At 41.5% G+C, this 12,509-nt stretch overlaps 1 protein-coding gene across 1 annotated transcript; it reads right to left on the reverse strand.

The window, feature by feature from the left end:
- Positions 1–1,920: 1,920 nt before the first annotated feature.
- LOC124176544 (pinin) lies at positions 1,921–4,890 on the reverse strand. The gene is made up of 5 exons (XM_046557962.1): positions 4,591–4,890; positions 4,182–4,383; positions 3,752–3,925; positions 3,352–3,646; positions 1,921–3,241 (listed from the first exon to the last, which is right to left on the reverse strand). The coding sequence occupies exons 1-5, from the start codon at positions 4,746–4,748 to the stop codon at positions 2,910–2,912; spliced, it is 1,161 nt and encodes a 386-aa protein (XP_046413918.1). The 5' UTR covers positions 4,749–4,890; the 3' UTR covers positions 1,921–2,909.
- Positions 4,891–12,509: the final 7,619 nt, after the last annotated feature.

Consider the following 12,509-nt stretch of genomic DNA (forward strand, 5'->3'; position numbering starts at 1 on the left):
CATATCATTAACGGGGTGACAGTTGATACGAAGCATGGCACATGCGTGAACTGAACTGCACACAGGCGTACTTATACATACATATACATATACGATATGTGTGCGTATGCAGACCTAGGGTCGCAATACGTGCATTAAAAGTAGGTATACCTATAGGTATACACGGCAAGATGCTTTTCGTTTTTTGGATCGCTTCGAGGGCGTGCAGCTTCGTTTAGCAGGTAATATAACGCGTCGGATATGCATATAGCTTTTATTTATAGCTTCACACATACCTATATACCTAGCTGCAAGTTTTACATGCGTAAATGCCCGCGTACGTATGCGTATAATATATAATGCGCAACCCTATAGTACTTGAATCGCAGCAAAAAATATTTGAAAATATAATGATCGAATTTACACGTGTACCTATCTATTGAAAGTTAGATACCTACTTGAAGAATCCAACGAATTTTTAGTTAGTTTAATTCCGAGTTTTCTGATTTTACGAATGAAATAATCAGCATACCGCAAATGAATGGGTGGTGCGTGTGTTCGATCTATCCAAGCTGCATATCTAGCTTGATACCTGCATTCTCATGGCGTTCCTTACAGCTGCAATTCAATATCGTATCAACGACTATAAATTTTAATTGGCTCAGAGAAAAAAATATTATTTTATACGGGCTGCTCTGGTTATTTCGTTGATCGAACAGAACGTTGAATTGAATCGGATATTAAAAGTTGATTAAGTCAAGGAAATGTAGTGTGATCCAATTGAATGGCGCTCGTATTTAAATTATAAGCAAAGGGATAGATTACTCGTTGTATTCATAAATATTTGCATCTAAACGCCTGCTTTCTGGGGAAGGTATAATATTTGATGTTCTGACGAAAAGTGAAACTCCGCGATAATGCGCGTCACTGTATCGTTGGCGCTCCCTTCGTCTGTCTACACTGCAATCTTTATATCCCCGCGGAGACGTATTAGCATTGAAGTAACTAACTAACCACATAACTCGGGGTACATGTACCTAAGTATTAAGCTGGCATATGCCTGAGTAAATGCAAGATACTCTTGTGGCTCGCATAGCGTAGCGGCTTAATGGCTCGCGACCAAGTTTCAGGAGCGTAGGCTACGAGTGTAGGTACTTGCCCAACACAACTCGCGATCCTTCTACACGTACGTTGTATTTTATACCTACATACGCACACCCTCGATTGAATGGCCAAAAATACTCGGAATTGAACCTAGCCGCAGCTGCGGGTGGCGAAAAACAAAAATTCGTTTTCATATTTAATGTAAAAACCGTTCTCTGTACGATGAAGTAGAACGAAGAAGACCTTTCACCCAGCGAGGGTTCCTCTTTGAAGAAACGAATTTCAAACATGCTCGACTTTACCTATCTAATATGAAAGAAATGGTGACAACCGCGACATCGTATTTGTTTATGTTTTCCAAATAATTAACCGTCAAATCAGCGAGCATTATTGAAATATATACATACAGTATATATTGTAGAAAAATGCATAAATGGCGTCAGAGTGACAAGGTTCAAAAACGCCGATGAACAATTGCTGTTTTTCCGCTCACCTTTATCCAATTACGCTTATCCGTGTTGGGAATCACACTAAGGACAGATATGCAATTACCGTTCAGTAGCGGCATCATTCGGTGAATGAATGGCCATGGAGCAATATGCCGTTCTTACGTACCAAGTGAGCGTTACCATTGGTGACGGTCTGACAGAATGGAGTTAAAAAACATGCAGGTAAGACAGTTTTCTGCAGCTTTGTTACCGCGATTGCGTCGTGGAGTATTTTTGAAATAATCCATAGTATACGAGGGAGGGGGGGGCAGCTTTTCCTGCAATTGGAAGTTTTAAAGCACTGGTACTTGATGAAATCCAAAGCTTTTTTACAAAGCTAAAACTCCTGTTCATTTGCATTCGTATTTTATTGTATTTTATTTCTCGTATAGTCACGTTTACTAGATTAAAAAATTCACGATGCAAAATAATGACTAACAGATTGCGAATGGAATAATAACAACAGGGAAGAATTTTATCTCTGATATTATCGGGTAATTGAAATTGCAACATCCGTTCGTTCGAGATACCGTAATTATTAGTCGTATAAACTTACAGCCTATTGACAGTGTGTCGAATATACAGGTTGTATAAACCGCCTAAACGGATTTCGGGGTTTGCTAAAGTGATAGCAGTAAAATAGATGATATCTTATCCAGTTAAAGGATTCCAATGCAATGGAAAGGAAAAATCGTTACGTTACCTAACGAGATATAACACACCGAGGACGACAGTTCAAAAGGTTTATACGAAATAGTTATTTTTGTGGTAAGTGAGCATAAAATAGAGATTTCTTAACGAGTGAAAAGTGCCGAACGAGGCAAAGGCGCTGTGCGAAACTCACACGAGCCAATAATTCCCTATATGCGCACATGGCACACATCTTGTTTTATGTACTGCCTCTTGTCAAAACCGAAAATATTGTGTAATTTTTACAAGCATTAGTGGCCAGAAATTGAGTTTTAAGCACTAGTGCTCATAAAAACTACGAGGTAATCAAGTCGTTGACGGAAGTAGCGCTGAAAACATGTATTCTATCGATTTATGGAATTCATAGAACAATATAGTTATAGAATCTCAGAACGAACTTTAAGCCGTTAGTTGATAAATTAAGACTAAAATGTATGAATAAGTTGCCTTGATTTTGAAAAGATTTACCTGTAAAAAATTCTAACTTATGTAATATAACCGTTGATTACGGACATGATTTTATTCCAAACGCGTTGATTCTCATTAGTCTCGCGAAGGTAATTCAAAACAATCTTTTTTGTACCATTCAGGCACTGGCACCACGTACAATATCCATATATACATGCGAATAGGCGAATGTACTTATTGCTAGCCGTTATTGGCATCCTCTAGCATTTCTTGCATTTCCTGCGTTTCTTGCACCTCTGCTACCTCTACTGGAGCTGAATCTATTGGGAGCGGAATTAGTTCCTTTGATTCGCACGTGGGAGAACCTGAAGACTGTACCTCTTCCTTTTCGATCTGTTCGACTTCATGATTTGGATCTCGATTCTCTTCGCCTTCTTCCATAGGTGTTGGAGGTTCTTCTTGCACGGTCGAAACTATGTTTGATTCATTGGAAAGTTGTTTTCCTAATCCTGCTTGAAATTCTATTTGCTCTAGCTCTTCCATCAGGATTTTTTCCCTCCTTTCTATCTCATCTGCAATAATTAAGGTAGCAAGTCTCAGCACAGGATTTTACATAACTCAGTGAAGAATTATGACATTAACCATCTAGGGTATTCCTCTGTGGAGAAAAAAATTTCCTTACCATTGAGCTCCTTTGCGGAGAGAGCTAAAAGCGAATCTGTGCGCGAATGTTTTCGTTTTGGTAAATAATAGATAGATGGTTGAGTACGCGTGCGAATAAATGATGTAAGCGGTAATTGAGACGCGCGCCATTCCTGAAATTGTCGGCTGCGCACCAGTTTAGCTTCCAAACTGCGAACTTCTGCCTGTTGACGTTTCCGAGACTGAAATAACTGTTGTCTTTCTCGCCTCAGCTCCTCCTTCTCCCGTCTGCCAGCCTCCTCTACACGAGCTTCAACCTCTGCTTTTTTATCCTCCTGAAACGAAACGACTCAGTGAATTTCGTGCACGCAATAAACCGCTGTTTAAAGTATTGAATGTTTCCTTTACCAGAATGTACGAATAATAATTCGTAATAGTACCTTGGCTTTAAGTTTAGTTTCTTCTTGACGAAACTTTTGTAAAGTACCGAGGAGAGCTCCAAACATTCGTTTGTTGCGCTGACGACTTCGTTCATCCACTCTTTCTCGCCTAATAACCTCTTGGCGCGAAGGTATTTCTCTAGGTGTTGCTATCACTCTTGAGGAGACAGCTGGCTAAATATTGACATAATAATTTGTTACAACTGAAATATTTTATAGTGATTAAAAATGCTTGTACATTTTTTAGTAATTAATCCTTCTGGTCAAAACTTTAGCAAAAGCAAGACCTAAGAGTCTGCAAAGCTTCTCAGGCTCTGGAGGATGATAATTTTCAAGTTACATCGTAATAAAATTAATGTCTTTCTTTCAGCCAAGTCATGTAATCAGATCTAATACGTAATAAATCTGATTAAGGTCATTGTTAAATTACCTTGGCAGTATTGTCATCTTCGTCGGCACTGTCATCTGCATTTGACGGGATGCGAGCACTAAGCCGACTAAAAACTGTCTTCGGTTCTCCAGGAGGAGCGACCCACCGTCTTTTAAAGACGGTTAAATTATTTGGCAGGACTGCAAAGTCAGCCACCTGTCGTCTGCGATGATCTTCTTGTACCGGTCGTTTCTGGGCAATCCTAATAAAAAATTTGGCTCAAATAAAGGCAAGCAGCATGAAATTTGTGTAAACGTAAGATTCTAAAAAATGGTCGGAATAACCTAAAGCGCAAGACGTTCTGCGTACAATCGATCGGTTCAACCAACGCTTGCCGTTAGTTTTTATTTTTATCCCTTGATAGGTAAGTTTTGAGATTATTCGATCAATATTTATCTCGGGGGCGTACCTTGCCGTTGGTTGGAGAGGATTTTCACCATCGGGAGGGTCCCGGCCGAGAATCTTTTGAATACTTCGATCGAGACCTCGGAGGTTATCGCGCGCTGCTTCTAGCTGCGCTTCCAGCTTCTCGGCGCCCCACGACTCTCTGGTTTCCAATTTCCTCATTAGATATGTCAAGTCTGGTCACTATTACGGATTAATAACAAAATTACACAGCGCCGTGTTTATTCCTGTTGTTGATGTACGGCAACTTGTCGCCTGCCATTTGCAAAATGCAATTTACCCGACCGACCATTGAACAGTAACTTTTGTTGAACATTGAAGACCGGAAACCTTCGCAGCGTAACTTGACCGGCACGCGGTTAGTTTGTCCAATCTACGAAAGAGGGCAGGACCGTCGGGACCAGACATTTTGCACGCGTTAATTGCGAATACCAATCATTGCTAATCACCAGACGGCATAGATTCAATTCCAATCATCGTTGGAAAATCTCTCGTAAAATCTTCTCCAATTATGTATGTATGTACCATCAATTGGTAACTCACGCGAATACATACGGCAAACACTTACCCTTCTCGAAGAGAAACCTCCTTCTTCCAAACTCTTCGCCCGAATGCAATCGAAAGATAGCACCACCAGTGACAAAGGGAAGGCACTTAGAAAAAAAATAAAAAAATTTAGCGAAAAGCCTTCATTTTTTGACAATTCTTGGCGGGAAAATTTGAACGTAGTACGTCAAGTGTCAAGGCTATCATTGATCTGTTCTGAAACAATAAATGGTAAACTTGAGGGTAGAATAATTATTAATTAATGTTGTATATTTTTAACTCTGACCGATTTTTATTTTAAACATACATAAAATTCGATCAAGTTTTTACCAAGTATCTAAATTTCTACTGCCATTCTACACTTCTACGTTAGCAATTCTCGATAGATGCACTTTTAATTGCTGGACAAATGTCGGGTAAGACAAGTTTTATGTAAATACGAAGCATTTTCGATGAAATACCAGTCTGTACATGAAACGGTGTTTTTCACTGGACTTCCCGATTAGTGAATGTGATGCACGGCACGGGGGTGATTGTACAAAGTGCAGGTATATCTTTTATTTGCAAAACAGAAAACGTATGTTGATGTATGAATTGTTTAGCCGGTGTAGAAAAAGATGATTTATCTCTTTGATCCAAAGTTTCAAACGCATCTAACCAATCATCTTCAAATCTTTGAAAATGAATTGTAAGAAACGCTGTGATAATCGTGTCATACCGTATCACCTGAGATTTAACAGCTGTTAAATTTTTGGAGCGAAGGTGTTACAATGTCACTGACTAACCCAACGATAAGCATCTCAAAAGACTTGAAACTTTTATGGGTGAAACGACAAGGAATATTCCGTATAAACATCCAATTTGTATAATCATTGTTTTCGCGTATGGTGGATATTATAATTCCTTGACAAATGTCTTAAAGATTTTTACGTAAGAGTATCAAAATTTTTTCTCATCTCTTTCGTTTTTGTTGACGCGTACGAGTAGGGCTATACCTTGAAGAACTCTCGGGAATTCCATTTCCTCATAAATTAATGTGAAACGACTTAGTGAGAACGATCTCATATATATACCCTTATCTATTGACACTTCGTAAATTTCATTGCCAGACGAAGAACCCCGAAGACCGAGCAATAAATTTAGTGGAAATTAAGTTCTGATTAAAATATCAGTCGAGATAAGAATAATAACAGACTGATAAGTAAAAGCGGATGGCCAGGGGGATTCGAAGTGAAACGGAGCGAGGCGGAACGAAGTGAAGTTAAGTGAACTGAGGCATTATAGCGACCGAAGGAGAATGTTAATGGCCTGCTTCAGTTTTGTATATGCAGGAAGTAAGGCGCGTCCCAGAGCGGGCCGGCGCCCGGCGCCCGGCATCTACGCAAAAAAGATGGTTATAAAAAACACAATAAGACTGACAAAAGTGGGAAAAATCAAGAAGTACGTTGAACGAAGACAGACGATCCTCCTTTAAATCCCATCGTAAACACGAAACACCAGTGTTTCTCAAATTTGTTCCTTTACGATCCTACAATCGTCACATATTTCTACAAACTTCGAGTGTGATTGCAGGTACAGACAGAGGTACCGACGTACCTCTTTAAAACAGATATTATAGAGCATGGTACACGTAACACACTTGCCTGTACATCATTCTGTCGTATTGTAATATAATAACGAGAAAAGATGATCCTGATAATTGTCAGCGTTAATGAAATTCTTACAGCCACCATATACTTATCATTAAACGTAAAAGCTTTAGGGATTTATGCATACGTCACGTGTATTTGCCACTGTGAACAATAGTGTGTTATAATAGACAGCCCGGTTTGAAGGTCCGAATAGTTCAAATTGTATAACATTGTGTAATTCTCTCGTCATTGTTTCATAGGTTTCTTCAGTTCCTCGCCGTATCTTTTATTTACACGGTGATAGATGAGAACTGCGTGATTGACAGAAAACATTCAATTCACCGCGCATGTTGCCTGTAGGAGCAATTTTCGACTTAGTGCGTACATTTCTTACTCGAATCTTTCAAGTATGTTATACTTACACGTCAAAGTTACCGCACTTCAATTAATTGCATTCGATATTGTTGAAGTAGGATTTTTTACTTTCATCAATTCCTTACAATATGTCACAACGCACTAATCGTAAGCTTGATCTCGTGGACCAAGTGCCACGCTTTTGCATCGTGTACCAGCGTGTACAAAATTTACACTTTGGATAGCGTACTTCTAATCTGAGTACAAACATACGTTACAATTTAAAGACCGCGTAAAGTATAAAATCAAGCATTTTGACATTGACTTTGAAGATAGATAAAACTTGCGGAGTGGGGAAAAAAAATTGACACATGTAATATATTGCTTGTGAGACTCGTACAGGGTACCAAACATCATCGCTATACATGCTCGAATTGTTCGAACAGGATAAAAAGTAAATTCTCGATTTTGGGAAATCACTCGTGACCTCTTTGAACCACAAAATGAGGATCACTGTCCGTTGGCCGGGTACAGATAGTAATAAGAAGCAAGGGTTATGTTGAATTGAGTCGCGTCGCGACGTGGCCAAAGTCTCAAGTAGGCAGGTAGTACGCGGATGGACTTTGCGTGGCACGGTATAGCCTCGTAATGATGTAGCTGTCTTGATTCCGCTTGTCTCTCACAATCAGTACTATACACAATTCTTGTTTTTCTCAGTTCGCTCGCATCCTAAGGATTTTTCCTCAAAAACATAACTGCGGTAAAAGATCATGCCGCAGATCTGTGGAGGCCTGCACAAATCTTCGTACGGCGATGGTAAAAAATCTGGTACGATATTTAAAATCCCTTATGAGCCATTCCATATATTGGTTTTTAATGCTTGAAGTTTAATTTTTTATCCTTAGGTACCGCTACAATTTAGTATAATCGTTATCGTGAACTGTAGTACTGAGGAAATTCTATGCTTCAGGATTCCAAAGGTCTGCGAAATTTTCCAGATCACAACTTATATTTGACTTATTTCCGTGGGAAAACAAGGTCTAACGATAAGAAAACTGATTCAAGTGAACGTAAAAAATACGTGTAAAACAGATCGTTGACCCTTTGCAAACAGTGAGTATTGCGAATATCCGCTAGTTTGCCAATATCCGTACGTAGACAATCGTGTAAAAGTTGTCATCGAGTAACGGTACCAAGAATAACTTGGAAATTTAGGTGATAACGAAATTACGTTTATCCTGTAATCGTAAAAATCGCTACGACGACCGTTGAATTATCATGCATATTTATTTTTTGTTCCGAATTCGTTCTCGATTCGAGGATATTCGCGAACACACAGCTGTGAGTACAATCCCAGACGATGCAGAAAAGTGAAAATTGTGGCGATTTTAGCCAATTTCGAACGAGATTAAAGTTAGTAACGTTATCGTAACGAAACATTTGGAATAAAATCGGTGTTTTCATATTTTCGCAACGATCTTGAAGGAACGAAGATTTCAAAATACGACTCCGTTTTCTTTTATAACGGTTAACCGAATTTCAAATAATTTCGAAAATCGCGTTGCAACGGTTCTTCCTTAGCTCCGTAGTTTACTTGACTTAATCTTAAGTCAGCCGGAGGCCCGAATTCGGATAACGCTCGGGGGAGGCGGCGAGGCATCGTCGTCGATAAATAATTACGGTCCGCGGGGCGGGGGCGTGGGTGGAATCTCCGGCATGCTTGCCGGATTCGTCAAGTCGACCTTTGTTTGATCGTTTTCTGGCGCTACCGGCGCGGCCGGTAGTCGCGTGCTTGCGGCTGCCCCAGGGGTCGAGGAGCGCCTCTGATACTCGTTCGACATGACATATTACGGCGGGCGGGACCAGGACGGATCGACGACGTTCCAGGCGTCGAGCACGACGACGCCATCGCGAACGATGCCGGGTCCGCAGGGTCGACGATATCCACGCCGGCGGCAAGAAGAGCGCCGCGTTCGCCAGCGTCGCCACGGGCCACGAGCCACGCTGTTTAATGGAGGCACGAACGGACCGTCGACGACGTCGGGCGATTGGTAATCGGTGCCCGGTGGTGTGTGCGTTGGCGCCAGGCCGCATTCTCGCATTCGTTAACCAACACGGCGAACCACCGTATATTACACCGCCGTACACACTCGGGCTTCACGCGGCGGCAGCAGCGTCCTATTCACTTGCAGACAGACGTTAATGCGTACATGCCTCGGAGGATGGTTAGTTACGGTTCCCCGATAACCGGGATAACAGCCGTCGACGGACAGACCACTCCGTACGGTTTATTAAATCTTTTTCGATTTTACTCACTGCATTCGTCATCTCTCTGTCGCCGTCGCCGAACTTGTAAACTCTCTCTACGTCCGTACAATAACGCGTTCTCTGTGGTATGTACCTACGTAAATTCACCGCGATTCCCGTATATAATACGGCGTGCCAACTGACGCGCACGGTGTAACAATTAATCGTGCGTGGAGGATGGTACGTTTATTGTTTTTTACATTTTTTTTTCATATTTTTAAATATTGGCGTGCCTCGTTCCCGTTGAATCGGAATTTTGAAGCGTCAAGTGAGCTTTTCGTGATTTGATAAATGTTGCTAGTTTCGGCTCGCACGTACTACGTGTAATTCAAACAATGGAAAGCATAATTAGTTAGCGATACGGTGACTATACGGGCGACTATGTGTCACTGAACTTGAAGGGATTTGCAAAAAAGACACGTGGAATTTATACCATACTTTGCTCATAGATTTCTTTTGTCAAAACTCAGCAACGCTAATTATTACGAATTTTTGGTGGATTTCTCGAAGCAATAAAAAGAAAAACCTGTTGAGCTGGCCCATTTTTTTCAAACAGAGCACCCGACTTCGTCTCTGTGGCTCCCGAGAGTTCCTTCCCACTGGAATGCGACGTTGTTATAAACCTCTTCGCGTCTCGCCCTGAGAAATGGGCGAGAAGTGACGACGGGGGTGGAAAGGAGAACGCAATAGTATAGAGGAAGAGAACGAGAGGAGATTAATTGCTTGTTTTTGAATCCACCTCGGAATTTCGGATATTCGAAACACGCCGCATTCCGACCTCCTTAATCCGTTTCTCTTCATACCGCGTATAATGGAAATGGATTTTGATTTGTATCATTTCCTTGTACATGTACAATAAACATTCAACACCATCAACCAAGATCGGCATTTTCCATCGCGCAGGTGTTTTCGAACACTTTGCTTGTCATTCTTGCATCGAACATGCCGGTCGAATTACACGGCATTATATCAACAACTCTATCTCTCTAGATTTAATAATTTTACAGGGGATACTCGGAAATACTGGTTTCGTGAAGAACGATAGTTCGGAGTAAACAAGCCGATTACACCGATTGTGAGCTAGAAACGTGACTTTATACCGAACGCTGGCAAAGTGCGATCGAGGTATAGAAGCATTCGGATGCGTGGAAAGATGGGACACTTCTAAATGCATGTCAGTCAACCCAAATCGAATTCCAAAAACTAGTTACGTATTTTACTGGAAACGCGTTGAATCAATTATCTGGTATTTTCTTTGCTGGGTCCCGAGCGGCTAGGCAAAGGTCAAAAGTTGAGCATTGCTTCCTCTTATCAAAGCCAACACCGCTCTCACATGCTCGCAGCCCAGCAAGCACAATCGATATGGCTGCTCTCTAAGTGTGAATCAGTTATAAGTACACCACTGGAAGTACATACGCACTGGAAATCAGTGAAATATCAGTGAAAATTCACTGATTCAAATTTAGAGGGTGCTGCAGATCTCACAAATCGAAATCTAAACTACGCGTGAAACTGAAGACCTATCACGTTCCGTAGCTAATCGTCGCCGGTTACATTTGAGAATATCCAGAACCTAGCGATGTCTTTATTGGCATGCCGATAACGACGTCGACGATAATACTACACTACCAGGCTGCAGATACGAGCAACTGACGAACGTAGGACTACGTAATCATTGCAAATTTTCCTTCCAATTAGCGTTGGTTGAACGACCACAGTGGCAATGAATTCCAAATGTTATCGACCGTTGTTACAATCAAACTGACGATTAGGTGGATACGTTTTTCGTACAATTTTTTACTACTTAATACCCGGATGTCGCATGTATTATCGCACGATGAAAATCGATCGACGAATTAATGAATCGCATCATACGATTTCTTATCCGTTCATTTACTGCCATTAATGAAACGATAGATAGATTAACTCTAAGACGTGGATGATATCGAGTCCGAATGTATCATAAACGTGCAACACCGCACGTCACTTTTTCACGCAGATCCGTACTAGGTGGAATAAAAAATCAAACATTTCTCACAATTCGTTTGGAAGTAAAAGTCGAAAAGGGTTGAGCATATCTCAGTTGGGAACAAGTCATCGTCGAGATCACTCTCGCTTTTGAAAACCGGAACGTTTTCTAGGCACAAGTTTGTCGTTGACCAGTGTCAATAAATCCAGTGAGTCAAAATCAAGATTGAAACGGATGGAGGATGAATATAACACACCGAGCTGACAATTGAAGGTGATTTAACCGACGGTTGGATACTCGAACTAAATTCAAGGAACCAAGGAGGTCTTTTGCTGACGTTAGGTAGCATTACCAATACCATTATGTAGAGCGTTATCCAACGGAGGTTCAGAAGCACGATGATGCCAGGTAAATGGGTGATTCTACCTATCAGCGACACTGAATCATCGCTACTATTCCGTCATGACCGACGCTATTACACGACTGTGCAATCATCCAAAGAAGCGCGAGTGTGCATCGAGGTTGTGCTGGCGGTGATGCTACGTCACGTTGAAAGTGCCGAGACGCCTTGGATCCTGATTTATTTCACGGCGCACTTAATTGCCATTTGGCGGGGCGTTGAGAACGGAGAGAGACGGGGCGATATCGGGGCGTTTCGCTTCCTCCAGGCGTGTTTATACGCTGCCAACGGCACGGGCAACGACGCGCCACCGTTCGCCTCTTGGTGCACTTTCGGCCGAAGGAATTCGGTAGCCGAGGCATCAACTATAACTACATGGAAAGATCGGACACGATAGGAAGAGGCTGCTACGTGTTTTATCCATCGTTCGAATCGCGTGGAATAAATTCGTTTAATTTCCTCGACCGAGAGTTTATTTGCATCGTTTCGTTTTACGTCTTTCGCGATTATCGCTATTCCAATGACGGCAATACAGGCATTTTCAAATTTCGTTCATAGCGTAGAAGAAGAAGGTAATCTTTGCGCTCGACCTTTGACATTTTCCGTCATTTTTTCTGGTCGCGAATCCTCATCTCGTGCACGCGTTCAAAGCTGAAAGAAAAACAACCCCCGCTAGTCGCTCGGAACCGCAAATAACTACGACGGAGTGTTTCTCT

The sequence above is a fragment of the Neodiprion fabricii genome, chromosome 2 (genome assembly GCF_021155785.1).
Source record: "Neodiprion fabricii isolate iyNeoFabr1 chromosome 2, iyNeoFabr1.1, whole genome shotgun sequence".
Lineage (NCBI taxonomy): Eukaryota > Metazoa > Arthropoda > Insecta > Hymenoptera > Diprionidae > Neodiprion > Neodiprion fabricii.